This window comes from Aquarana catesbeiana, linkage group LG05 (genome assembly GCF_042186555.1).
Source record: "Aquarana catesbeiana isolate 2022-GZ linkage group LG05, ASM4218655v1, whole genome shotgun sequence".
In the NCBI taxonomy this organism is placed as follows: domain Eukaryota; kingdom Metazoa; phylum Chordata; class Amphibia; order Anura; family Ranidae; genus Aquarana; species Aquarana catesbeiana.
The window spans coordinates 395,723,443-395,748,662 of NC_133328.1; the positions used below are offsets into that span (position 1 = coordinate 395,723,443).

Genomic DNA, 25,220 nt, shown 5'->3' on the forward strand with positions numbered 1-25,220 from the left:
TGCTGAGGCAGAGGGGGTGGTGGGGGAGGTGTGTCAGGCTGGTGTGTCCCGCTGTGTCAGCTTTAATTTGAATCGCCGGGTGCCCGCTGTCACATAAAGTCCTGCCTCTTGGTATGGCTCCTTTGACAGACAGCACACTTGTCCAATGCCGGGACATGGGCTCTCTATCATAGGTGGGAGCCCATCCAGGAGGCGGGACTTCTGTGACGGCAGGCACCCGGCGATTCAAATTAAAGCTGGCACAGCGGGAGACACTGGCCTATGTTATGATCTGGCCGACTCTCTTCTCCTCCCCTCTGCACAGATGAGGCTGCATTGCTGGGCAGGGCTGAGCCCTGCATTCTTTATGTAGCGCACTGCTGAGCCCGGCATTCTTTATGTAGCACACTCCTGAGCCCTGCATTCTTTATGTAGCGCACTGCTGAGCCCTGCATTCTTTATATAGCGTACTGCTGAGCCCTGCATTCTTTATGTAGCGCTCTCCTGAGCCCTGCATTCTTTATGTAGCGCACTGCTGAGCCCTGCATTCTTTATATAGCGTACTGCTGAGCCCTGCATTCTTTATGTAGCGCTCTCCTGAGCCCTGCATTCTTTATGTAGCGCTCTCCTGAGCTCTGCATTCTTTATGTAGCGCACTCCTGAGCTCTGCATTCTTTATGTAGCGCACTCCTGAGCCCTGCATTCTTTATGTAGCACACTCCTGAGCCCTGCATTCTTTATGTAGCGCAGTCCTGAGCCCTGCATTCTTTATGGAGCACACTCCTGTGCCATGCATTCTTTATGTAGCGCACTCCTGAGCCCTGCATTCTTTATGTAGCATGCTCCTTAGCGCTACATTCTTTATGCAATGCACTCCTGAACTCTGCACTCTGTTTTTTTTCTATCTTATCTTCATAACATTTGGTAGTCCTATCTCAAAAAATTCTAAGATGTATCTTTTTTTTATCTCTTATTTATGGACAAAATGTGAGAAACAACATATATACATTTTACACTTTTTTTTTTTTTTTTTTGTACTAACTTGTGATGTGTAATGTGAAAGCATGGGCCGTGACAGGTCCTCTTTATGGAGAGATTTGGGGTCTATTATGCCCTGTACACACGGTCGGATTTTCCGACGGAAAATGTGTGATAGGACCTTGTTGTCGGAAATTCCGACCGTGTGTGGGCTCCATCACACATTTTCCATCGGATTTTCCGACACACAAAGTTTGAGAGCAGGCTATAAAATTTTCGGACAACAAAATCCGTTTGTGTACACAAATCCGACGCACAAAGTGCCACGCATGCTCAGAATAAATAAAGAGATGAAAGCTATTGGCCACTGCCCCATTTATAGTCCCGACGTACGTGTTTTACGTCACCGCGTTTAGAACGATCGGATTTTCCGACAACTTTGTGTGACCGTGTGTATGGAAGACAAGTTTGACCCGACATCCGTCGGAAAAAATCCTAGGATTTTGTTGTTGGAATGTCCGAACAAAGTCCGACCGTGTGTACGGGGCATTAGACCCCAGATCTCTCCTCTGGCCTCCCATGTAGTCGATCAGACACAGATCGTTCTGATCGGCTACTTACCTGGCCATTGCTGGCCAGGTAAACAAAGAGGTGAAACCGGAGGTGACGAACTGCTCATGGCTTTCGGTTCCCAGGGTTACAGAGAAAGGAGAACGATGTCAGTTCCTCTCTCTCTGTACAGGGTAGCCATCGTCTTTGGCCACAGTAATGGGACTGGAGAGCCCAGGAGAGGCGGCGGCGGGAAGGGGGTCTGACCCCCTTCCGCCATCCTCAGAAGTGATCGATTGGCTAATAAGCCACTCAGATCACTTCTGTCTTGAAGAGAATCGCTGGTTATAAAGATCAAAACTGGGATGATGCTTATAGGCATCAACCCGGTATAACCATTGAAACGGGAGGACGTCCATGTACGCCCTCCGGCAGGAAGTGGTTAAATATCTCCTGGCCTGATAACAACTCATGAGTGGCTGGCAGTAAAACACTTTAGGAAAAAAAATCCTTGCCGGTGATTCTGAACTGTGAATGCACAGTCTGGAGCCAGTCAACTGCCAAGCTTGGTCTCTACTCTTGCAGTGTGGTGTGGAAATTTAAGCCACATCCCACTGATGTGAGGCTGAGCCCACCTGTTCTCTAATCGTCGGCTTCAGACTGCGCAAGCACAGTTCAGATTCACCGGCTAGAATTTTTTTTTTTTCCTAAAATGTTTTACCACCATCCACTTGCAGGAGGCCAGGCCTAGGAACTAACAAGGAGGGTTTTTTTCCCAAGGGAGCCAGATGTACTCGCCGCTTGCTTCCCCTTTGTCTTGCCCACAGAAATCACAGGTGCAGCAGAGTGTGGGTAGCAGGGCCAGAACTTGTGATGACAGGCCAGGCTAATGCTGAGCAAGACAGGTGCTCTTAATGTGCCCCTCTCCTATTGTGGTGTTTAAGGAGCTCAGGAAGACCCACAGCACCAGGCATGCAGAGAATGCAGGGGTGGGATGTATGATGGAGAAGGAACCGGTGCATTGCATTAACCTCTGTTAACAAGCCCGAGCAGGGGAGGGGGGAGAGCATGGAAGGATCAGAGAGGCACAGTGCAGTGGCTGGAAGACAAGCAGAGACAGTAGATGGCTGGAACATACTTCACCTCCAACATCAAGCACAGGTAGAGGAGGGGGAAGCAAAGGAATGATCAGAGAGGCATCTGTGCTGCAGGGCTAGAACAGACAGTGACAGTCTGCATCAGTGTGAGAGCTGGGTGTAAATTCACGGCTCTTCTACTTGTTATAAAGTCCAAAGGAGTGCGGGAGGGAGAGCACAGTCAGTTGTGTGGAGCTTCCCAGGAAACCTGCTGATCGGGCCAGTATATGCTGAGACACAGCACAGCTCTCATACCATATGTTCGCTCTGGACAATTGACAACACAGTCATGGGGTGGGCCACCTTCTGGCACCGGGCCCTCGGGTGGTGCCATGTGGTCAGTCCACCCCTGAGTGGAAGGTATTTGGTACAACACAGACCCTCCCTGGATCAGGACATAGCTCCAAACTGGATGAAAGAGCCAGGAGGAAACTGTTCACAGAGGCTACTAAGAGGCCTACAGCAACTCTGAAGTAGTTGCTAGAATTTATGACAGAGTGGTCATTGTGTGCCAACAATATTACAAATTCTCCACAAATGTGGCTCATATGGAACAGTTGCAGGTAAATGGCCACTACTCAAGAAAGGCCACATGCAGTCAAGACTGAGGTTTGCCGAAAGCACTTTGAAGATTTTGAGGCCACGTGAAAAAAGGTGGTGTTGTCAGATGAGACTAAAATTTAATTATTTGGCCTCGACACCAAGCGATATGTCTGGTGGAAATCCAATACAGCTCACCATCCATATAACACCATTCCCTACAGTAAAGCACGGAGGTGGTATTATCCTGTTATAGGGGTGTTTCTCTGCAGCAGGGACTGAAGCACTTGTCAGGATAGAAGGAAAAATGGATGGGGCAAAATACCTTCAAATTCTTGAGGAAAATCTGCTGCCCTCTGCCAAAAAGTTGTCCATGGGAAGAACGTTTACCTTCCAACATGACAATGATCCAAAGTACACAGCAAAAATGACCACACAGTGGTTGAAGGAGAAAAAGGTGAATTTCCTTGCATGGCCTAGTCAGAGCCCAGACTTAAATCCCATTGAAAATCTGTAGAATGACTTGAAGACTACAGTCCACAAACGGTCACCATCAAATTTAACTGAACTTGAGCAGCTCTGCAAAGAAGATTGGGCAAATATTGCAAAATCTAAATGTGCAAAATTAGTAGAGACATATCCCAACAGACTAAAGGCTATAATTACAGCAACAGGTGGTTCAACAAAATACTGAAGTAGGTGGGTGATTCTTTTTCCAACTCAGGGATTCAGTTTTTTTATTTTTTATGACATGTTTGTGTTATATCTTTTACTTGGTTGCTATCAATCAATATAGCTGGATAAAACAAAAACAGTGTCTGTCTTCATTTCAGGCCACTGTATGTATGCGTATATATAGAGGACAAAATAATTATTTGATCCCCTGCAGATTTTATACGTTTGCCCACTTACAGAGAAATGGATGGTCTATAATTTTTATAATATGTGTATTTTAAATGATAGAGACAGAATATCAACCAAAAATCCATAAAAAACACATAAAACAAATGCTATAAATTACATTGCAGTTCAGTGCGTGAAATAAGTATTCGATCCCCAAGCAAAACATGACTTAATATTTGGTGGAGAAACCCTTGTGGGCAAGCACAGAGGTAAGACGTTTCTTTTAGTTGGTGACCAGGTTTGCACACACCTCAGGAGGGATTTTGGTCCACTCTTCTTTACAGATCTTCTCTAAATCCTTAAGGTTTCTTGGCTGTCTCTTGGCAACTCGAAGTTTCAGCTCCCTCCATAAATTTTCTATAGGATTAAGGTCTGGAGACTGGCTAGGCCACTCCATGACCTTAATGTGCTTCTTCTTGAGCCACGCCACTCCTTTTTTGCCTTGGCAATATGTTTTGGGTCATTGTCATGCTGGAAGACCCATCCACGACACATCTTCAGTGTTCTGGCTGAGGGAAGAAGGTCCTCATCCAACTGTACACTATGGGTAGCTCACACTATGCAGTGAAATTAGAGTAAGCAATTTCAGTACAGGAGAGGAGCATGTTTGTTTCTGAGCAGTAGTAAAGAAAAGGCAGCCTTAAAGAGAAAAAAGATATTCTGAAATGAATGCTCTGTGGACCGCAGTGATTTGCCATGTATTATAAGAATTAGTTCACTGAAATAGCTGTAGCAGCAGGTTAAATGCCTGTGGAACTTATTCACAATCTGTCTTGTCTACAGGGAAGGTCTATGTCTCTTACTACCTTCTTCCGGACAGCAAGGAACGTCATGAACATGTGCTTCAATAAAGAGCCAACTGTAGCAGAAGTTGAGGTGAGTTAATGCAGCAACAAGATTCTCTGGAAGGTTACTGAAAGGTCTTTGCCACATCTGCAAGAAACAGCATGATTTTCTGATTATCCAACACTAGGCCTGATGGTCACCAAAAACTGTATGTGGGTATCTTACTAGCAGTATGTCAGTAAAACCAAAATTATGCATATAAAAATTTAAATTGTATACATTTTAGTTACTTTACTCTATGAATAAAATTATACATTCACTTTTAAAGTGCACATCCAAGATCTAACTAAGCTTAAAATGGCTCCCACCCTCCTAACTCCTATTCTAACTACCCTGTCTTGAATTAAAATTCACAGAGATCCAGTCAGTCAAATTTTCTTTGAAATCTCATGTTTGCGCTATAACACATCTCAGTCCCTCTTTATATCACAGTCCCCCCATATATCAGTGTCTTCAGCCTACACCTAACATAGCCCCTTTCTTTCTCGAACATCACGGGACACAGAGCCTCAGTAATTACTGATGGGTTATATAGGTATCACTAGTGATTGGACACTGGCACACCCTAATCAGGAAGTTCAACCCCCTATATAATCCCTCCCCTTGTAGGGATACCTCAGTTTTTACGCCAGTGGCTTATGTCAATCATCAGGGAGGCACCAGGAGCCGAGCTGCTCAAAAAGAGGTGAACCAGATCTTAGTCTGGGCAGAGAAGCATGTGCCATGCATATCGGCAGTTTTTATTCCGGGGATAGAGAACTGGCAGGCGGACTATTTAAGTCGCCAGCAGTTACTTCCAGGGGAATGGTCTCTGCATGCCGATGTCTTTTGGGCCATATGCCAAAGATGGGGAGTTCCAGATGTAGATCTCTTTCCATCCCGATTCAACAAAAAGATAGACAGATTTGTGGCAAGGACAAAAGATCCTCTTGCACACGGGACGGATGCGTTGGTGATTCCGTGGCATCGGTTCTCACTGATTTATGCATTCCCGCCTATTCTGCTACTGCCACGACTCCTTTGCAGGATCAGGCAGGAAAGGGAAGTCAGTACTTCTGGTGGCCCCCGCTTGGCCCAGAAGGACGTGGTATGCTGAAATAGTAAGGATGACGGTGGACACTACCGGTACGCCCAGACCTGTTATCTCAAGGTCCAGTGTTCCATCCTGCTTTACAAACGCTACGTTCTGAAGAGTCGTGGGCTTTCAGGTCCTGTGATATCTACCTTGATCAATGCAAGGAAGCCAGCTTCCTGAATGATTTATCATAGAGTCTGGAAAGCTTATATATCCTGGTGTGAATCCAGGGGTTGGCATCCCAAAAAATATGTGATTGGTAGAATTCTTGATTTTCTACAATTGGGATTAGAGATGAAGCTGGCCTTGAGTACCATCAAGGGCCAGGTCTCGGCCTTATCAATATTATTTCAACGGCCACTTGCTTCACATTCTTTGGTGCGAAACTTTATGCAGGGGGTGACGTGTCTTAATCCTCCGGTTAAGGCGCCCCTAAACCCCTGGGACTTGAACTTGGTTCTGTCTGTGTTACAGAAACAGCCTTTTGAACCAATACGTCAGATTCCTTTGGTCTTGCTGACAAGGAAGTTAATTTTTCTGGTAGCCATCTCTTCTGCTAGAAGAGTATCAGAATTAGCAGCTCTTTCCTGTAAAGAGCCTTATTTGATTGTACACAAGGATAGAGTGGTACTGCGCCCTCATCCTAGTTTTTTACCGAAGGTGGTTTCAGATTTTCATCTAAACCAAGACATTGTTCTACCTTCCTTTTTTCCAGATCCCTGTTCTCCGGAAGAAAGATCACTACATTCTTTGGATGTAGTAAGAGCAGTTAAGGCCTATCTGGAAGCGACTGCTCAGATTCGCAAAACGGATGTTTTGTTTGTGGTGCCAGAGGGTCCCAGTAGAGGACAGGCAACATCAAAAGCTACCATTTCTAAATGGATTCGACAATTGATCATTCAAGCTTACGGTTTGAAACAGAAGATTCCTCAGTTTCAGATCAGGGCACATTCCACAAGGGCTGTTGGTGCTTCTTGGGCAGTGCATCACCGGGCCTCTATGGCTCAAATCTGCAAGGCCGCAACCTGGTCTTCAGTCCATACATTCACCAGATTCTATCAGGTGGATGTGAGAAGGCATGAGGATATCGCCTTTGGGCATAGTGTGCTGCAGGCAGCGGTACAGGGTCCTCAGGTCTGATTGCACCCTACTTGGTTGTGGTCCCCCCCCCCCCCCCCCCCAGATAGCATTGCTCTGGGACATCCCATCAATAATTACTGAGGCTCTGTGTCCCGTGATGTTCGAGAAAGAAAATAGGATTTTTTAAAACAGCTTACCTGTAAAATCCTTTTCTTTCGATGGACATCACGGGGACACAGAGGTCCCGCCCCTCTTCTAATACACTATATTGCTTGGCTACAAAACTGAGGTATCCCTGCAAGGGGAGGGATTATATAGGGGGTTGAACTTCCTGATTAGGATGTGCCAGTGTCCAATCACCAGTGATACCTATATAACCCATCAGTAATTACTGAGGCTCGGTGTCCCATGATGTCCATCGAAAGAAAAGGATTTTACAGGTAAGCTGTTTTAAAAAATCCTATTTTTACATTACAGTGCCCTCTTTAAATCAGTGTCCTCCGTCCCCCCTTCACATCACAACCCCCTCTTTAAATCACAGTTCCTCCCCTTAACATCACAGTCCCCCACCCCTTTATATCAGTGTCCACAGTCCCCTTTGAGGGCTGGTTTACACCTGAATTGCACAGGAATGCTGTCCGCATTCATATGTGACTCAAGTGTGGTGTGGTTTTCAGCCTATTCATTTGAATTGCTTGACATCACACTGGATTCCACAATAAGTAGTGCATACACTACTTTTCAAAAAGACACTGCACCAAATCGCATGGTACTGCTGTACCATGTAATTTAGTGCAGGCAAACGCACTGTGTTTGCAATGCTGTTAGGAATGTATTGACCCCCGCAACAGATCGCCCACCCAATGTGTTTTTTATGTGATGCAGGAAACGCACACAGAACACAGCCTTCCCATAAGGTGTTTTGCTGTTGATGAGCCCTGACATCACAGGCCTCCTTCACTTTGATGCCCCCCCCCTTTTGCAGCGGTCCCACAGCGTCCTCAGTTCCCCTTCACTTTAAAGCCCCCCTCATCACAACCCCCCTTGCAGTTATAGCCCCCGGTTCCTACCTTACATTACAGTCCCGATTTTAATTGTATCCTCCTTACACAGTCCTAATTTAACACAGTGTGGCAGAGGCCTTTATAAGCCTGGCTATATTTTCCCAGGTCTCCCACCTGGCCACAGTCATCCTCACAGCAGGGCAGGAGGTGGAGCAGGTCTGGACGGAAGGGGGAGAGGAGATAGCGCTGACAATGGATGGAATGCCTGGGCGACAATGTAACTCGTAGGCTTACTATGTGGCATCTGTTGGCTGTCCCTCCTCTCAACTGAAGGCAATCATGTGACCGAACCAATACACTTTCTGAATAGGTAAGTATGAGCATTTTCCTTCTACAGAATAATTAGGATAGGAGTTGGGGGGGGGGGGGAGCCATTTTAAAGTGTTTGTTAAGCATTTTTTTTTTAAACTGCCAGCTGCTCTATTAGAGGCTGGCATACAACAGTGTGTAAATCCTTTCTAAAAATGAGCAGTGTAAATAGCTATTTAGAGCTGTCTTCAGGTTGGTCATGTGACTCGCGGCCGCTTTTCAGCGCCGATTCACGGCTACTGCAGGAGGGACCGTGATCTCCCTCTGACATCAGGCGGGGAGATCACGTGGCCGCTCAGCTCCTCCCGCAGAAGCCCTATCTCGGAGCTGTAAAGCAGCCGCGAGTCACGTGACCAGCCTGAGGATAGCTATTTACACTGCTCGTTTTTAGAAAGGATTTACAGTGTTGTATGCCAGCCTCTAATAGTGTGGCTGGCAGTGACAACTTTAGGTTTTTATTTTCGATAATAGCGGCGGGGGTGGGGCGGAGCGGAGACAGAGAGGGCGCTGACAGGCAGGAAGGAGGGGGGAGAGAGAGCAGGGTAGCGTATGATGGTTCTTTGACCACGGTGATGAGAGCTAAGCCCAGTTTAGAGAGGGCATACAGGAAGTGGCAGATTCAGGGAGTTATTTTTTTTTTTTACAGTTTAGAGGGGGGCAGATTACACAGCACAAGCACTGTACTGTTTAATCTGCTTTATAGGACCAGGATCTGTATCTTTTTTTTGTTAACAAACACTTTAAGCTTAGGTAGTTAGACTCTGTACTTTCAACTTTCACATTAATACTGAAATATCTCAAATTTGTAAACTCAGTTATTTTATTGTTTTTAGCCAGACTGATTGAAAACTTTGTCTAGTCATATTTATTGTTCCTGAAAATATATCAGAGCTGCTTTTTTCTGCCTGACCCATAACAAATAGACAAACCTCTGGCAAAGTAAAATTAGCTTGTTGGAAGTAAATACAACCTTCACTAATATTTTGGCTTTCTGCAGTGCCCTTTGTCTGTGCAATAACATAGACATTACATGCAAGCGTCTACCATAAAATCTTAGAACATGTTTTTTTTTTTTCAGTTCTGAAAAGTTGCTGGAATGATTCCTACAATAAATGTTCCAGAAAGTGAATCCCAGAATAATGCCAGTACCATAGTATATGTACATTTCTCCAGTCATTTAACCATTGTTGCAGCTGACCTGAATTACACCATGTTGCACTGCTAAATTACAGCCATCTGCTTGTAATAATCTTTGGTGCACACGATATGTATGTTCTTGTTGTGCTGTCCAAAGCTGCTGGAACAAAATAAATCTACTGCGTTGAAACAGGATTGTGAAATTTGAACGGATCTCAGTAGTCCATGTATTCTTGTAGAGGTCATTTTAGGACGCAGTATGGATTGAGCTGCATATTATTATGGGTTTTCCTTTGAGTTGTAATGCTTTAGTGACAGATTGAAGGTTTTAATATACACTTATATAAATAATAAGTGATTGCTAGGAGCTACAGCTGAATATATATTGAAAAAGACCTGCAGGCTGTTTCAGTCAGTGTTTTTTTAATGACCTTTAACCTTTTGCTGCATTGCATTAAAAGTTCTTAAAGCTGGTATAGTGCTGACTAGGGTTTTGGACTAGCTCTGGAACTAAAGACAGTAAAATAAATAAAGGGACTTTAGCTAGATTTTTTTTATACGTAACTGGTCCCGAAATGACTATTTAAAGTGAATGTTCTCCTAGCTTAATGCATAAGGTGAAGGCGTGTTCACTTTATTCATCCAATCATATGCAATTTTCATTAGTTTAAACATAAGCAATAGGTTGGGGGATCATGCATCTCTCGACCTGGGTCAGTAAAGCTTCCAATGGATATATTATGCAGTACATACAATCAGGTCATAGCATCAGAGAGGGTGCAATAGGAGTAGAAACCAGAAACTTGTAATAACAGTCCTGCTGTAGAGCGTATGTGGCATCAGAATGGGAAGTTGGAAATAGCAACTGGTGCTGGTTGGGGTCTACTTTTTTTTTTTCATAAGGGACAAGCGGGTACGGTGTTTTAAGTGGGAGTGGTATTTAAGGATGAGAAGGAATGGCGGAGAAGGGAGGAAATATAAAGAACAATTGACTTTCCACAGATCGACAGGGGGTAAACAAAGTGCGATCAGTTTACAGCTTCAGGGAATCTAAAATGAACTGTTTTAAATCTCCCTTGCGCATGGTTTGCATCTAAATGAAAGGGGGTCTACTGCTTGGGGGGGAGGCTTATGGGAAAGCCTAGAAATATTTAGCCTAGGATTAAGGAGGGAGGGAGAATTAGAATATGATGGGGCAGACCAATCAGAGGTCAGACACTATGGAAGGGTAGAATGGGGAAGAGGACTATGGCTGGTGAGAAGGAGGTTCCATGTTAAGAACAGCCATAGGCAATTGTAGTACTGTTTTTCCTACTCAAAAAGATATGCAAAACACAAGAGAAAATGTGACAATGACCTAAAGCAGGAATATGCAATTAGCGGACCTCCAGCTGTTGCAAAACTACAAGTCCCATCATGCCTCTGCCTCTAGGTGTCATGCTTGTAGCTATCGGAGTCTTGCTATGCCTCATGGGACTTGTAGTTCTGCAACAGCTGGAGGTCCGCTAATTGCATATCCCTGACCTAAAGTGTTTGTTCACCAATGCCAGAAGTCTGCCAAACAAAACTGAAGTGTTGGAAGCTTTGGTGCATGAAGAGAACTAGGATTTAAAGCAGAGTTCCAACCATTTAAAAGTCAGCAGCTACAAAAAGTGTAGCTACTGACTTTTAATAATCACACACTTACCTGTCCCACGTTCCAGCGATGCGGGCGCACAAAGCCTCGCTCCTTTCCCCCTCCTCTCGGCGACGCTGACATTCTAACGCCGCAGTGTGAATGGACGGGCAATCTTCTGGGACCTGTGACGTGTCCCAGAAGATTGCAGGGAGGGATGGGGAGAGGTGAACTTTCTTCCGGCGCCGCGGTGCCAGGGGAGGAAGTGGTACCTGTAAAACCCCCCCCCCCATGTCATGTCAGGGGATCACCAGCACTTAAAGCGGAAGTTCAATTTTTGGGTGGAACTCCGCTTTAACTGCCTCTTCTTTATATGGCTTCATTCTTCACATGATTGGGCTATTATTATTCCTGGCTATGCTCTCTTTTGGAGAGAGAGAGGGTAAAATGAAAAGGTGACTGTGTCTGTCTCTATATGAGAAATGATTTCAAAGAGAGTTTGAAAGAGGACCTTGTTGATGGAGAGCGACAGCGTAATGACGCTGAAGCTTTATGGTTGGAGCTCCATATGGGTGTGCGTCCTTCAAAGTTAATTATTGGAATTTGTTACAGGCCAACAAATGTTAACCACTTGACCCCACTGGGCACTTAAACCTCACACTTTGAATGACAATTACTCAGTCATGCAACACTATACACATATGAAATTTTTGTCCTTTTTTTCACACAAATAGAGCTTTCTTTTGGTGGTATTTAATCACCGCTGAGTTTTTTATTTATTGCGCTATAAATGAAAAAACACTGGAAATTCTGTAAAAAAAAAAAAAAAAAATACATTTTTCTTTGTTTCGGTTATAAAATTTTGCAAATTAGTAATTTTTTTTTTCATAAATTTTGGCCAAATTTTATACTGCTACATATCTTTGGTAAAAATAATCCATATCGGTGTATATTATTTGGTCTGTATGAAAGTTAGAGTCTACAAGCTATGGTGCCAATCACTGAAAATTGATCACACCTGAAGTACTGACGGCCTAGCTCATTTCTTGAGAAACTAAGGCCCCTTTCACATGATCGGACCGTTCAGGTCCGCCTGTCAGTTTTGACGGCGGACCTGAACGGGCGCTCCATGTTAGCCTATGGAGCAACGGATGTCAGTGGAGACATGTCCGCTGACATCCGACCCCGTCCGATCCGCTAAAAGCAGACGGATGGCCCTACGTCCGGATCCGTTGCTGGTGGATCAGATCGGGTGAGATCTGGGTGAGATCTCATCCGATCCCTCCATAGGCAGCAGCGGTGCCTGACAAGCACCTCCCCACTCAGTGAGCAGAGAGGGACCTGTCATCCGCCGGCTCAGCGGAGATCAATGGAGAGATCTCCCGCTGAGCCGGCGGACCGAGGTGGGCTCCGTGGAAACGGAGTCCGCCTCGTGGAAAGTAGATATTCAAAGGTATTTAGAAAAAAGCATTGTGAGTTTTTTTAAGTTGTAATTTTTTCCCACGATTCTTTGCAAAATCAAGATTTTTTTTCTTTTTTTTTTTTCACAAAATTGTTATATTAGCAGGTTATTTCTTATACACAGCATATGCATACCACAAATTACACCCCAAAATACATTCTACTACTCCTGAGTATGGCTATACCGCATGTGTGAGAATTTTACACACCGTGGCCACATACAGGGGACCAACATGCAGGGAGCGCCATCAGGCGTTCTAGGAGCATAAATTACACATCTAATTTCTTGACCACCTCTTGCACTTTTGAAGGCTCTGGAGCACCAGGACAATAAAAAGGCCCCAAAAATTACTAGATTATGGAAAGAAAACACCCCAATGTATAATCTGTAAGGCATATCGAGTCTTTTGAACATGTCATTTTTTTTCTACAAGTTTTTGGAAAATGTGGAAAGAAAATGAAAACACATTTTTTACACAAAGTTGTCCATTTATACAATATTTCTAACACATAGCGTGTACATGGCAAAAATTACACCCCAAAACATTGTCTCATTGTCTGCTACTCCTCCTAAGTATGGCGATACCACATGTGTGGGACTTTTACACAGCCTGCCCACATACAGAGACCCAACATGTAGGGAGCACCATCAGGCAGTCTATGGGCATAAATGTCAAATCTAATTTGACTACCTATTACACTTTGAGGCACTATAGTGGCATGGATGAGCCGTGGATGGGGATGGCTAAGCATGGTTGAGCCATGAATGTGGATGGCTGAGTATGGATGGGATGGCTGGGTCGGGTATGGCTGGGTGGGTATGGCTAAATGTGGATGGGATGGCTGGGTATGGTATGGACGGATGAGTATTGCTGAGCATGGATGGATGAGTATTGCTGAGTATGGATGAGTATTGCTAAGTATGGATGGATGGATGAGTATTGCTGAGTATGGATGGCTGAGCATGGATGGATGACTATTGGGGAGTATGGTTGCATATTGCTAAGCATGGATGAATGCGTATTGCTGAGGATGGATGGATGAGTATTGCTGAGCATGGATGGATGAGTATGGATGAGTATTGCTAAGTATGGATGGATGCATGGATGAGTATTGCTGAGTATGGATGGCAGAGCATGGATGGATGCTATTGCAGAGTATGGTTGCATATTGCTAAGCTTGGATGGATGCGTATTGCTGAGGATGGATGGATGAGTATTGCTGAGCATGAATGGATGGATGAGTATTGCGGAGTATAGATGAGTATAAATGGCTGTGCATGGATGGCTGAGTATTGCTAAGCAAGGATGGATGGATGAGTATTGCTGAGAATGGATGGATGAGTATTGCTGAGAATGGATGGATGAGTATTGCTGAGCATGGATGGATGAGTATTGCTGAGCATGGATGAGGATGGATGGATGAGTATTGGTGAAGATGGCTGAGCATGGATGGCTGGATGAGGCAGGAATTGTCACATATCAGCGCTGTGGGCAGTACACATCCAGCCCACAGTGCTGCAACACTTGCGCTCTCCGCTCACACTGTACCGATCGGTACAGAGAGGGGTGGAGAGAACCCGGACGTGATGCCGGTTTGTTTACAAGTGATCGCTCTGTCGTTTGATTGAGTGTTCACGTGGTAAACGGTCGCTGTTGGCTGCCATTTACCATGATCCGTGATGCGCCGGGTCTAGAGATATTCCCGGGTGCGCGCATGGACGCCCTCCCAGAATAAGCCGACCGCGCTGCGCCGTCTTTCGGCTATGGCCCGGTTGGCATGTGGTTAATGAGGAGGTTGAGATTCTGCTTCTTGCACATTTAGAAAGGGCTGCAAGGGCTGGGACGGTGATAATAATGGGGACTTTTAATTACACTAAAATTGACTGGCGTAATGGCATTGCTTGAACAGTAAAAGGGCAGCAGTGACCATAACATGACTTCATTTAATGTTACCTGTATACAACAAGCACACACTGGAACAACAAAATTACTTCATTTTACAAGAACACATTTTCCAAGGCTGAGGACTGCTCTCTAATATTTGGACTGGGAGGGAATGTTGCCATTAACCGGTTCAGCCCTGGAAGGATTTGTCCCCTTAATGACCAGAGCATTTCTTACAATTTGGCACTGCGCTGCTTTAACTGGTAATTGCATGGACAAAAAACAAAATTTGCGTCCTTTTTTCCCACAAATAGAGCTTTCTTTTGGTGGTATTTGATCACCTCCTGTGGTTTTTATTTTTTGTGATATAAACTAAAAAGACCGAAAATTTTGAAAAAATAAATGATATTTTCTGCTTTTTGTTATAAAAAAAAATACAATAAACTCAATTTTAGTCACACATTTAGGCAAAAAAGCATTCAGCCACATGTCTCGGGTAAAAAAGTTATAGCGTCTACAAACTAGGGTACATTTTCTGGAATTTACACAGCTTTTAGTTTGACTGCCTATCTCATTTCTTGAGGTGCTATAATGGAAGGGCAGTACAAAACCCCCCACATGACCCCCAACACTGCACATCACCAAAAGAACATACCCAATGTGAAGCATGGTGGTGACAGCATCATGCTTTGGGGCTGTTTTTCTTCAGCTGGAACAGGGGCCTTAGTCAAGGTAGAGGGAAATATGAACAGTTCCAAATACCAGTCAATATTGGCACAAGACCTTCAGGCTTCTGCTAGAAAGCTGAACAATAAGAGGAACTTCATCTTTCAGCATGACAACGACCCAAAGCATACATCCAAATCAACAAAGGAATGGCCCAGACCTGAATCCGATTAAAAAAAACTGTGGGCGTGATCTGAAGAGGGTGTTTTTGCAAGCAAGAGTGGGTAAATATTGCCAAGTCAAGATGTGCCATGCTGATAGATTCATACCCAAAAAGACTGAGTGCTGTAATGAAATCAAAACGTGCTTCAACAAAGTATTAGTTCTAAGGTTGAGCACACTTCTGCAACCATATTATTTGAGTTTTTTTTTTACTTTAGCTTTTATTGTGTTGCATAATTTCCTAAATTATTTATTTCAGCATGTATTGTCTTTACCAGGGAAATTATTTTGAAGCTGATTGTGGTTTGCCATAATCAATACTTGTCTCTAGTTTATATGGAAGAATAAAGGCATGGTTTGAGTTTCTTCTCAATGCACGTGAAGAAGTTTTCATAACCTGTGTTCACAGTGGTCATTGTCATCAGCCCCATTATGCTGCTGTTCCCCAAGCCTCTCTTTGTTCTATGGGCTTTTTCCCTTTCCCAGTTAATTATTATAGTTTCTGTTTTACGTACTGAAATGAGTGATTGATTGGAACACATCAGTCGGAGAATGTGGTAGAGAATGGGTGAAAAAGATCAACCCATATATCCAAATAGTGAGCTGTCAACTCCAAGCAAATGTTAGAGACTCGGTGTATTCATAAACAAAAACATTTTCTATGCAAGTTATAAAATCTTGAGGAAATGTAAAATTTATGTTGTCTGTGGTAACCAATTAGATGTCATTCTTATTTTTTAAGTATCTTCATCGGCTTAGGCAACAAATACACAGAAAAGATTCTTCTAAGGAATTAGGATAGAAATGGTAGAAATGGTTTCTGTGAAAAATATAGTGGTTGGTTACTACATTTGAAATATGAGATGGCCAATCTTCCACAGATAATAACAGTAATTCTTATTTCAGCAAGAATACTGGCGGATTGTTGACCAGAAGTCTTGCCACGTAGCTGTGCATTGCGGAAAGGTCGACACAAACACTCATGGAAGTGGATTTCCTGTGGGTAAAGCAGAACCCTTTTCAAGGTGAGATGATTATCCCATGCTTGTTCACAATAACATGGGAAATCAACAATATTTTACATTCTAGTGTCCTTTTTCATGTATTTTTGTAGGCATGGATGGAATCTCACAGTCCTTCCTAATAATTCAGGATCCATCCTACGACACCTTGGTGCTGTGCCTGGTAAGTGATGTATGCTTATGTTGTAACCTCAGTTATTGTAACAGTAATACACTTTTTGTTAGAACTTTCATTATGACGTGGCACATGGCTAACCCATCACAGCAAAGGCATATCTGTTGAATGAAATCAATTTTAGAATGTGATTCTGAACAATAGTTCCCTTTGTTTAAATTATTGTACCTTATGAGAAATTATAACCCAACGCCCTATTCCCAATGCACATGTTTCTATAGAAATGGCTGTGCATATAATTGGGTCATGAAGTGACCACTGGCTGGAACTGTGTATAGTCAGAGCAAGAGAATGTCACCAGCACACCATGGATTTCCAGAACGAGTCCAAAGCTGTATTCAGTGATCTCACTGTTACAGCAGATAGCCAAGTTTCTGAGCCTTGCAGGACCCCTTCATCATCTGCTGTAACTGTGATTTTAGAATAAAGCTTTGGACTCGTTCTGGAGATCGATGGTGTGCTGGAGACAGTTTCTTTATCTTGTTCTGAGAAATTAGGTTTCATGTTCTTTGGCCTACTGTTCTCTTTGTTACATTTTCTCCTTCTGTATTCAGTGATGTATCTTTATTCCTTATAGTACAGTTTGTTACTCCTTGTCATGGAAGTGACTGTATAAATGTTTTGGTTATCCTGAACCTTAATAAAATTGCACATGAGAGGTACGGGTCCATTTAACAATACTGTTTAAAGCTAAACTCTGGGGAAATGCCAAAACTACCGTTGTAGTGTGACTGCCCTCGAACTGCAAAAATTTTATAAATTTTTTTTTTACTCAACTTATTCCTTGGATCCCCAGCAGCGTGCACCTTCCTCTTCCCTGCAATTCTCTGGATTGTGGGCCGGCCCTTGGTGTCCTCACAATGCTGGACTGCTGGTCTTTCCTTGTACATGATGATGTCAGAGCAGTTGCAACCAACAGAGCAGTTAAGTAAAACTGCTTTTAATTGTTCCCCTAGAAAAAAAATAAGCATTTTACTCTCACAGTGCAGGGGAAGCCCCACTAGAGTAGTTTTGTCATTTTAACTTTTCAGCGGTATTAAAGGTTCAGCTTTTAAAAAATAACAAACATGTCATACTTACCTGCTCTATGCAGTGGTTTTGCACAGAGCAGCCCCAATCCTCTTCTTCTTGGGTCACCCACCAGCATCCGTGGCTCCTCCCCCTTAACCAATAGCACTTGGGGGCACTTGTGCATGCTCTCTTCCAAGCCCTGCTCTGTGTCCATATGACACATAGTGCTGAGGCTCGGCCCCACCCTGCCACCCACACTCTCCTCGTTGGCTCACTGGCTGTGATTGACAGCAGTGGGAGCCAATGGCTCTTGCTGCTGTTTCAGCCAATGAGGAGAGGGAGTCCCGGGACAGCCGGGGCTCTTGTGTATATCGATGGATTTAGAGGAAGCCTAGGTGAGTATTAGGGGGCTGTGGGGGGGAAACAGCACACGGAAGGTTTTTAACCTTCATGCATAGAATGCATGAAGGTAAACTTTCAGCCTTTTTCAACCACTTTAACCACTTGAGGTCCGGGCCATAGCCGAATGACGGCCACAGCGCGGACCTCAATTTCCGGGAGGCCGTCATGGGACGTCCTTCCCTGTGCACGCGCAGGGTGCGCGCGGTGTGCGCGCTGTGATCACCGAGTCACGGAGACTCAGATGATCACAAATCCGAGTAAGGGGCCGGTCCCGGCCCCTTACCATGTGATCAGCTGTCAGCCAATGACAGCTGATCACATGATGTAAACAAAAGCTCAGTGATCGGTTTTGTTTTCTCCTCACACTGACAGCGTGAGGAGGAACAAAAAGCGGATCACCAGCTTATGTCAAAGGGACATCGGTCCCGAAGAAGAAGGAGGCACATATGCCTCATCTGTGCCTGCAAGTGCCATCTGTCATTGCCACCTGCCAGTGCCCACAAGTGCCACCTATCAATGCCCACAAGTGCCACCTATCAATGCCCACCAGTGGTGTCAATCAGTGCCACCTAGCAGTGCTGCCATCAATCAGTGCCCATCACTGCCACCCATCAGTGCCCATCACTGCCACCTATCGGTGCCCATCAGTGCCGCCTCATCAGCGTACATCAACGAAGGAGAAAAATTACCTGTTTGCAAAATTTTATAACAAAATATTAAAAAAAAATTTTTTTTTTTTTTAAATTCTGTCTTTTTCAATTTTTTTTAACAAAAACCGCAGAGGTGATCAAATACCATCAAAAGAAAGCTCTATTTTTGGGAAAAAAATGATAAAAATTTCATTTGGGTACAGTGTTGTATGACCACGCAATTGTCATTCAAAGTGCGACAGCGCTAAAAGCTGAAAATTGGTCTGGACAGGAGGGGGGTTTAAGTGCCCAGTAAGCAAGTGGTTAAAGTTTTTATTTTTTTTTTTTTTTTTTTTTCATTGAGAAAAGAAATGGTAAATCCCCAATCATGTGTATTTGCTGTTTGGGTCCCTGCTAGCAGGATTTACCCTCTTTTTATCCTGGTGATTATTTTTGATTTGTCACAAGAGCAGGAGGTGAAGGGAATTAAATAGGGACACTTGTTCTGGTGACAGCTGTCCAAGAGAGACAATTGTCTCTCCTTTTTTTGGAGAGATTTGTTTCAACTTCCCTATCTGTCTCTGGGACAGGAAGTAAAGAGAATTCTTCCTGATGGAACACAGACGGAAAAAAGAAAAAAAAACGGAAAAGGGGTATGACCTATTCCTTTGTCCAAAACCAAAAAGAAAGCTGCCTTACATGCACTTAGTTCTGAATTAACCAGTACTGAATGATAACATTGTTGGAATACCACATACATAAAGTATGTTGTATGATATTTCTGTGTAGCAAGTGAATGGTGCAGGATACTGCAGAGCCTGTTATTTAAGTGGTATTAAACCTAAAAGCATACATTTATTATATTTGCAGCTTACCAATTCTTAGACGTGATGGCTGAATTTATTTTCTTTTTTAGGCTTTCTTTCTTCTATTTTCATCTGGTGATCCAGCCAATAAGTCTGTTGTTTTTCAAAAGAACAAGCTCTTCTGCAAATTTAGCATTTGGAGTTTTTCAACAAGCCATTTACCACTGACAGGGGTGCTTACAATGATCAGATTGTATTTATTTATGTAAAACCTTTATTCAAAAAAGTAAACACAGTTTGCTGTAACTGCTTAGAGTTTGGCTTCAATTTGTTAGTTCATTTAAATCTGCAAGTACATCGAACACTCCACTTCCCCGAGACTGACAATGCTGATGTCCAAAGGTGCCCCTTTGCTCCTTCATCCAGAGTGGAGGCACTCTAATACAGGTGTTACTGTCCAGATCACCAGGTAAAAACATAGGGAAAAAGGCTTAAAAATAAAGAAAACTAATGCAGCCACCACATCTGATTGGCAAGATGTAATATATTACATTTTTGGTTTGGGATTTAACACTGCTTTAAGGATAGACTTTTTCTTTTTTTTTTTTTTTTTTTTTTTTTTTTTTATGAAGTGATGGGTAACGCCTGCAAAAAATAGCTTTCAGAGAAAATGGACTGTGGTGCCAATGTCTAATAGACACAAATGAAAATATTGTTTTCCAGCTTGATTTTTGCCGGTTGTGAATCCAGAGTTGGAATCGCTATTTTGATTTACTAGCATCAGCATGTAATTTTGAAACTAATTAAAACCTTGGTATTGATGTGTACATTATTTGAGCTTTGTAGCGAAGTGACCGAGTTTACAATTATACCTCTGTTTATCATTACATTGAAAATGTATATAGTATTCTATTTGTGATTCTTGTTTTTTTTTCTTCAGGAGTAACAATTCCTTGGCTTAATATCGGCATGGTCTTTTCTACCTCATGCTGGTCTCGAGACCAAAATCACCTTCCGTATATTGACTACTTACACACTGGTGCTGATTGCATTTGGTAAGCACATCCAAATGTCCTGTTTATTAAACACCTACTGCCTGCATTATGTTTTTTCTTATTCTGTGGTCTTTGGTTACTGCCTTTGGGGAAATATCTGTATGATTGCACAATATTGTGTATGTCTACTTCTCTCATAGCTTACTATATTACCTCAAAGTAAACTTTGTAGGGAAGCCATAATAAGGTATGCTGAGCTTTTTATAAAAACAAACTAGGGTTGTACTGATACTGGTATCTGTGCCGATACTAAGCATTTGCACGAGTATCGGTACTCATGCAAATGCTCCGATACCTGAAACTAATAGTTTCAGGCTCCGATTCCCCCACTGACAGCTGAAATGTTAAAAAGAAAAGCCAGCAATTATCAGTTCTTAAGGAGCGGGGCCGCCTTAACAACCAATGTCTCATTCAGCTGTTAGTGGGGTTTCCCTGTTAACAGCTAAAGTCTAAACAAAGTCCCGGCAATTGAAGCTGTCAAAAAAAAAAAAAAGCAGCCGGGAATGTTTGTCAACAACATTGCTCAGCTGCTAAAACAGAGAAATAAAAAAGAAACATTGTTACTTTTTGAATCTGTTTCTTAATCTACAGATCAAAGGGATGAACTTCCGTCTGCAGATGAAGTCAGTTTAAAGCAACCTGCCAAAAAAAAATTTTTCCCTCAAGATTCATACTTACCTAGGTGGATGCAGCATTGGTCCTCCGGCGCCTCTGCACTGAGAACCAAACGATCAAACATCGCCGATCACTCGGTTTTCTGGGCTCCATGAGCAGAGAGCTATAGACTGTCAGTCACAGCTCTCTGCTCTGCTCTGCTCCCTTCTCACTCATTGGAGCGCTGGGCTGTGGAGGGGGCGGGGGGCGGCCAGCTCAGGCTCTTAGCAGTTCACTGAGAGGCTGAGCCAGGTGTCAGTCCAGGCACCTGGCGGATCCAGACTTTATTGTCACGATGACGCGGTGCCTGGACTGACATCAGTGACGTCAGCAGAGAGCGGACTTCAGCTAGCTTTCTGCTGAGAATGGGTCACAGGAGTGCAAAACATAACTACGCTTCTGTGATCCATAGGGGAAGTAAAGCCAAACAAGCTTTGGCTGGACTTGGTTACATAGTACATAGTTGCATAGTAGGTGAGGTTGAAAAAAGACATAATCCGTCAAGTCCAACCTATGTGTGTGATTATATGTCAGCATTACATTGTATATCCTTTAATTAAATGTTAATGTTTTTAACCCCTTATTACTCATTTATTTAATATAATCAGCCTTAATTAACTCCTTATTCTCCTTCCCCATTTAATTATTATTTTTCTGATGATTTTTTTTTTGTTCACTTTATTTTATAAACTATTAATAATTTAAACTTTTTTTTGTTTGCTTTGTTCATTAATATTTTTACATCTTTAACATATAGTTACACGTTTCACATGTAAATAACATGAAAAAAAAATGCAAAAAATAAATAAATGTATTTTATTTGTAAATAACTTTTTAATGCTTTGTACCATTGCTGACAGCCAAAGTGTAAACAAAACCGTTGCGGTAGGTATCGGTAATTTGTGTTGGCGAGTACTAAACAAAAAGTACTGGTAATCGTTAAAAAAAATGGTATTGGTGCATCCCTAAAACAAACACATGCAACTAAATGATGTCCCTAGGCAAGGGTAAACTTTACATGTGATTACGCATATAATTTAGGCCTACAAAAACCTGTTTACACTAATAATTACAACTTTCTTTGACAACCAGCCTACGTGCAATAGGGCCTGCTTCACGCATTAATATCAAAGTGTAATGCAGCTCTTTGAAAACCTCTTGCAAATGTACACATTGTGTTAACCCAAGAAATTATGGACATGCCATACGTTTAGTTTACTAGATTACTGTTAGTTCTACCAAACAGATTAGAATTGTCCTTTATCTTTGATGGATATATATAGAACATTGCCGACTGGTGCTAAACCCTGTTCTTGGGGGGGGGGGGGGGGCGCCTCCATGGTCCCCACTGCACTCACCTTTCCACGTTCCTTCCATGGCTTCTTCGGCTTCTCTTCCTGGCTAACCCGATCTGCCTCCTGTCCTCATTGGATGGGAGGAAAAGCTGGAAGACAATAGCAAATATTGATTCGCTGGTGTCAGGCTCCAATCATGTGGCTTGAAAAAGAAAAAAAAACTCATAGCAAGCTATGAGTCTGGCGCCCTGCATGCACCCCGTATGCAAACGGGGGGGGGGGGGGGGGAGGGGCGGCGCCCCTAATGGACCGGCCACTCCAGGTATAGAAAATATATGGATTACAATTGATTGGCTGATATAGTAGCAAATAATATAGAGTAAATTACTAATTGTTAATTCGCTGAGAAAACCAAAAGAACATCTGATCTATTCTTATTTTTATTTTTATTTTTTCAAATATAAAGTTTATTAAACTCCAACCATGGGCGGGGAACCCACCAATACAAACAAATACACTTGAGAAAAAAAACCATGTTACAATTGCAATTCGTAGAGATGAAGTATACATTATAGAACAGAACAGGCTTGCAAGCCTAAGGATCATAAACATATGTTTTATCTACCGTTAAGGTATATGCTTTGGCAATCCTCATCTCGTATCGGAATTATCTATTTATGGTGGTCCTCACCCAATTTTCACTTTACTCTAAAAAAAAACAGAAGTATCTAAAGGGTAGCGAAGAGATGTAGGAAGAAAGAAAAAGGAGAAATGTGTGGGGAAGGGAAGTGGGGGGGGGGGGGGGAGTACAAAAGGAGTAGAAGGGAAGAAGGGGGGGGGGGGGGGAGACACAACGGCAGACAGGCCCACTCACTATATCCTGCTAAGAGGTCGTGACCCACCGAGTCAGCTCAAAAGTCGTTGACCCTCATCCGAAAATATAAACATATTCCAATTGTCCCAAGTCTGCTTAAACGTCTCTTGCTTATGTTGCGCTGTCAGTATCAAGTCCTCCATCCGCTTAATTTACTCTACTCTTTGGAGCCAGAATTTTATAGGGGGAGGGAGGGTCTGCTTCCAAAAGATGGGGATGCACCCCTTCGCTGCATTGAGTAGATGTCGAACAAGTGATTTTTTATATGTCTTAATGAGTACCGAGGACAGGTGGAGAAGGAAAAACGTGGGGTCCTCTGGCACCACGTAATCAGTGAATTTTTGTGTAATTCGCCTAACTTCGCCCCAGAAGGTCTGTATCTTAGGGCATGTCCAAAAGACATGGATCAAAGTTCCCTCCCCCTCTTCACATCGCCAGCATAGCCCGGAGGAGTCCGGGAAGCATTTTCTTAGTCTAGATGGTGTCATGTACCAACTATTGAGCAGTTTAAAGTTGGATTCTTGTATTTTAGCGTAAAGCGAGGATTTGAGGGAGAGGGTAATGATCCGAGCCCTTTGTGAGGATGAGAAGGTGCGGTGTAGATCTTTTTCCCAACTGGCAAGACAAGTCAAATGAGGTTGCGTCATTGGTGTATTCAGTAATGAGTACGTTTGTGATAAGATGTGGGCTAATGGGGTGTCCTCAGAACAAAGTGCCTCAAACGGCGTTAGGTCTCGAGTAAAGTTATGTGGTTCTGGAAGTGAGTGGAAAAAGTGGTGTAGTTGTAATGCTTTCCAAAGTCGGTACATACCCGCTGGGTTACAAAGATCCGCTAAGGTTGGCCACTTCCCCCCGCTTATAAACTTAATTGCGCAATCCCTTCCCTTCTCTCTAAGAGATGTTAATTCCGCTGCTTCCATGCCTGGTTCAAATTTTGCGTTGCCAAAATGGGGAATAGAGGTGAGGTCTTTGATGTGAGAGTTGTGTGAAAGGAGATTTGGTGGCTATTCCTCAGGGTGGTTCCTATAAGAGGATGAGTTTTCAGAGTGCTTGGGAGGTCACCAACACACCACATCGCCCCCCCCCCAGAGGTACACTCGACTGTGATTGTTCAAGTTTTATCCATAGTTTGGAAGTACTATTTCTCCTCCAATCGAGTATACGACCCAGGTGCGAGGCCATGTAGTACAAGCGAATATCGGGCATTGCCAATCCCCCACACTGTTTGGGTAGGGTTAGCTGTGAATGGCGTAAGCGCGGTCTTTTGTGTACCCAGATGAATCTGGTGAAAAGTGCATGAGTCTGCTTAAAGAAAGAGGGCGGGATGTGAATCGGTAAAGCTTGAATAAGGTAAATGAATTTCGGTAAAATGCTCATTTTAAGCAGGTTGCATCTCCCGAACCAGGAGTGGAAGCCTGAGTGCCATCCGTCTAACAATGTCCGGGTCTTTGTCAATAGTGGAGGGAAGTTTAGGTCAAATGTTCGTGTTACATCCGGGGGGATAAACATGCCCAAATACTTCAGTGCTGATGTGGTCCATTTAAATTTGAAGTTTGACTGAAGATCAGTTAGGATGTTGGGGGGGACCGAAACACCCATTGCTTCAGATTTAGTGAAGTTTATTTTTAAATTAGAGATTCCTCCATATGTTTTGAACTCTCGCATTAGATTTGGGAGGGAGATTTTAGGGTTTGTTAGGGAGAACAGGAGATCATCAGCGTATGCTGAGATTTTGCAGTGCGTGTTACCTACTTGAAGACCTGCTATGTCCGGGTGCGAACTGATCTTACAGAGGAAGGGCTCAAGGGAAAGGGCGAAGAGCAGGGGGGACAAAGGGCACCCCTGTCTCGT

The 25,220-nt window shown here is 43.4% G+C and overlaps 1 protein-coding gene across 3 annotated transcripts in view; it reads left to right on the forward strand.

The window, feature by feature from the left end:
- Positions 1–25,220, forward strand: part of JARID2 (jumonji and AT-rich interaction domain containing 2) — a 342,752-nt gene that overhangs the window by 263,854 nt on the left and 53,678 nt on the right. For all 3 annotated transcript variants that reach the window (XM_073631096.1, XM_073631095.1, XM_073631094.1), the window contains 4 exons: positions 4,869–4,961; positions 16,353–16,471; positions 16,561–16,631; positions 20,432–20,546. In XM_073631096.1, the coding sequence (XP_073487197.1) occupies positions 4,869–4,961; positions 16,353–16,471; positions 16,561–16,631; positions 20,432–20,546 (398 nt within the window). The remainder of the gene's footprint in view (positions 1–4,868; positions 4,962–16,352; positions 16,472–16,560; positions 16,632–20,431; positions 20,547–25,220) is intronic.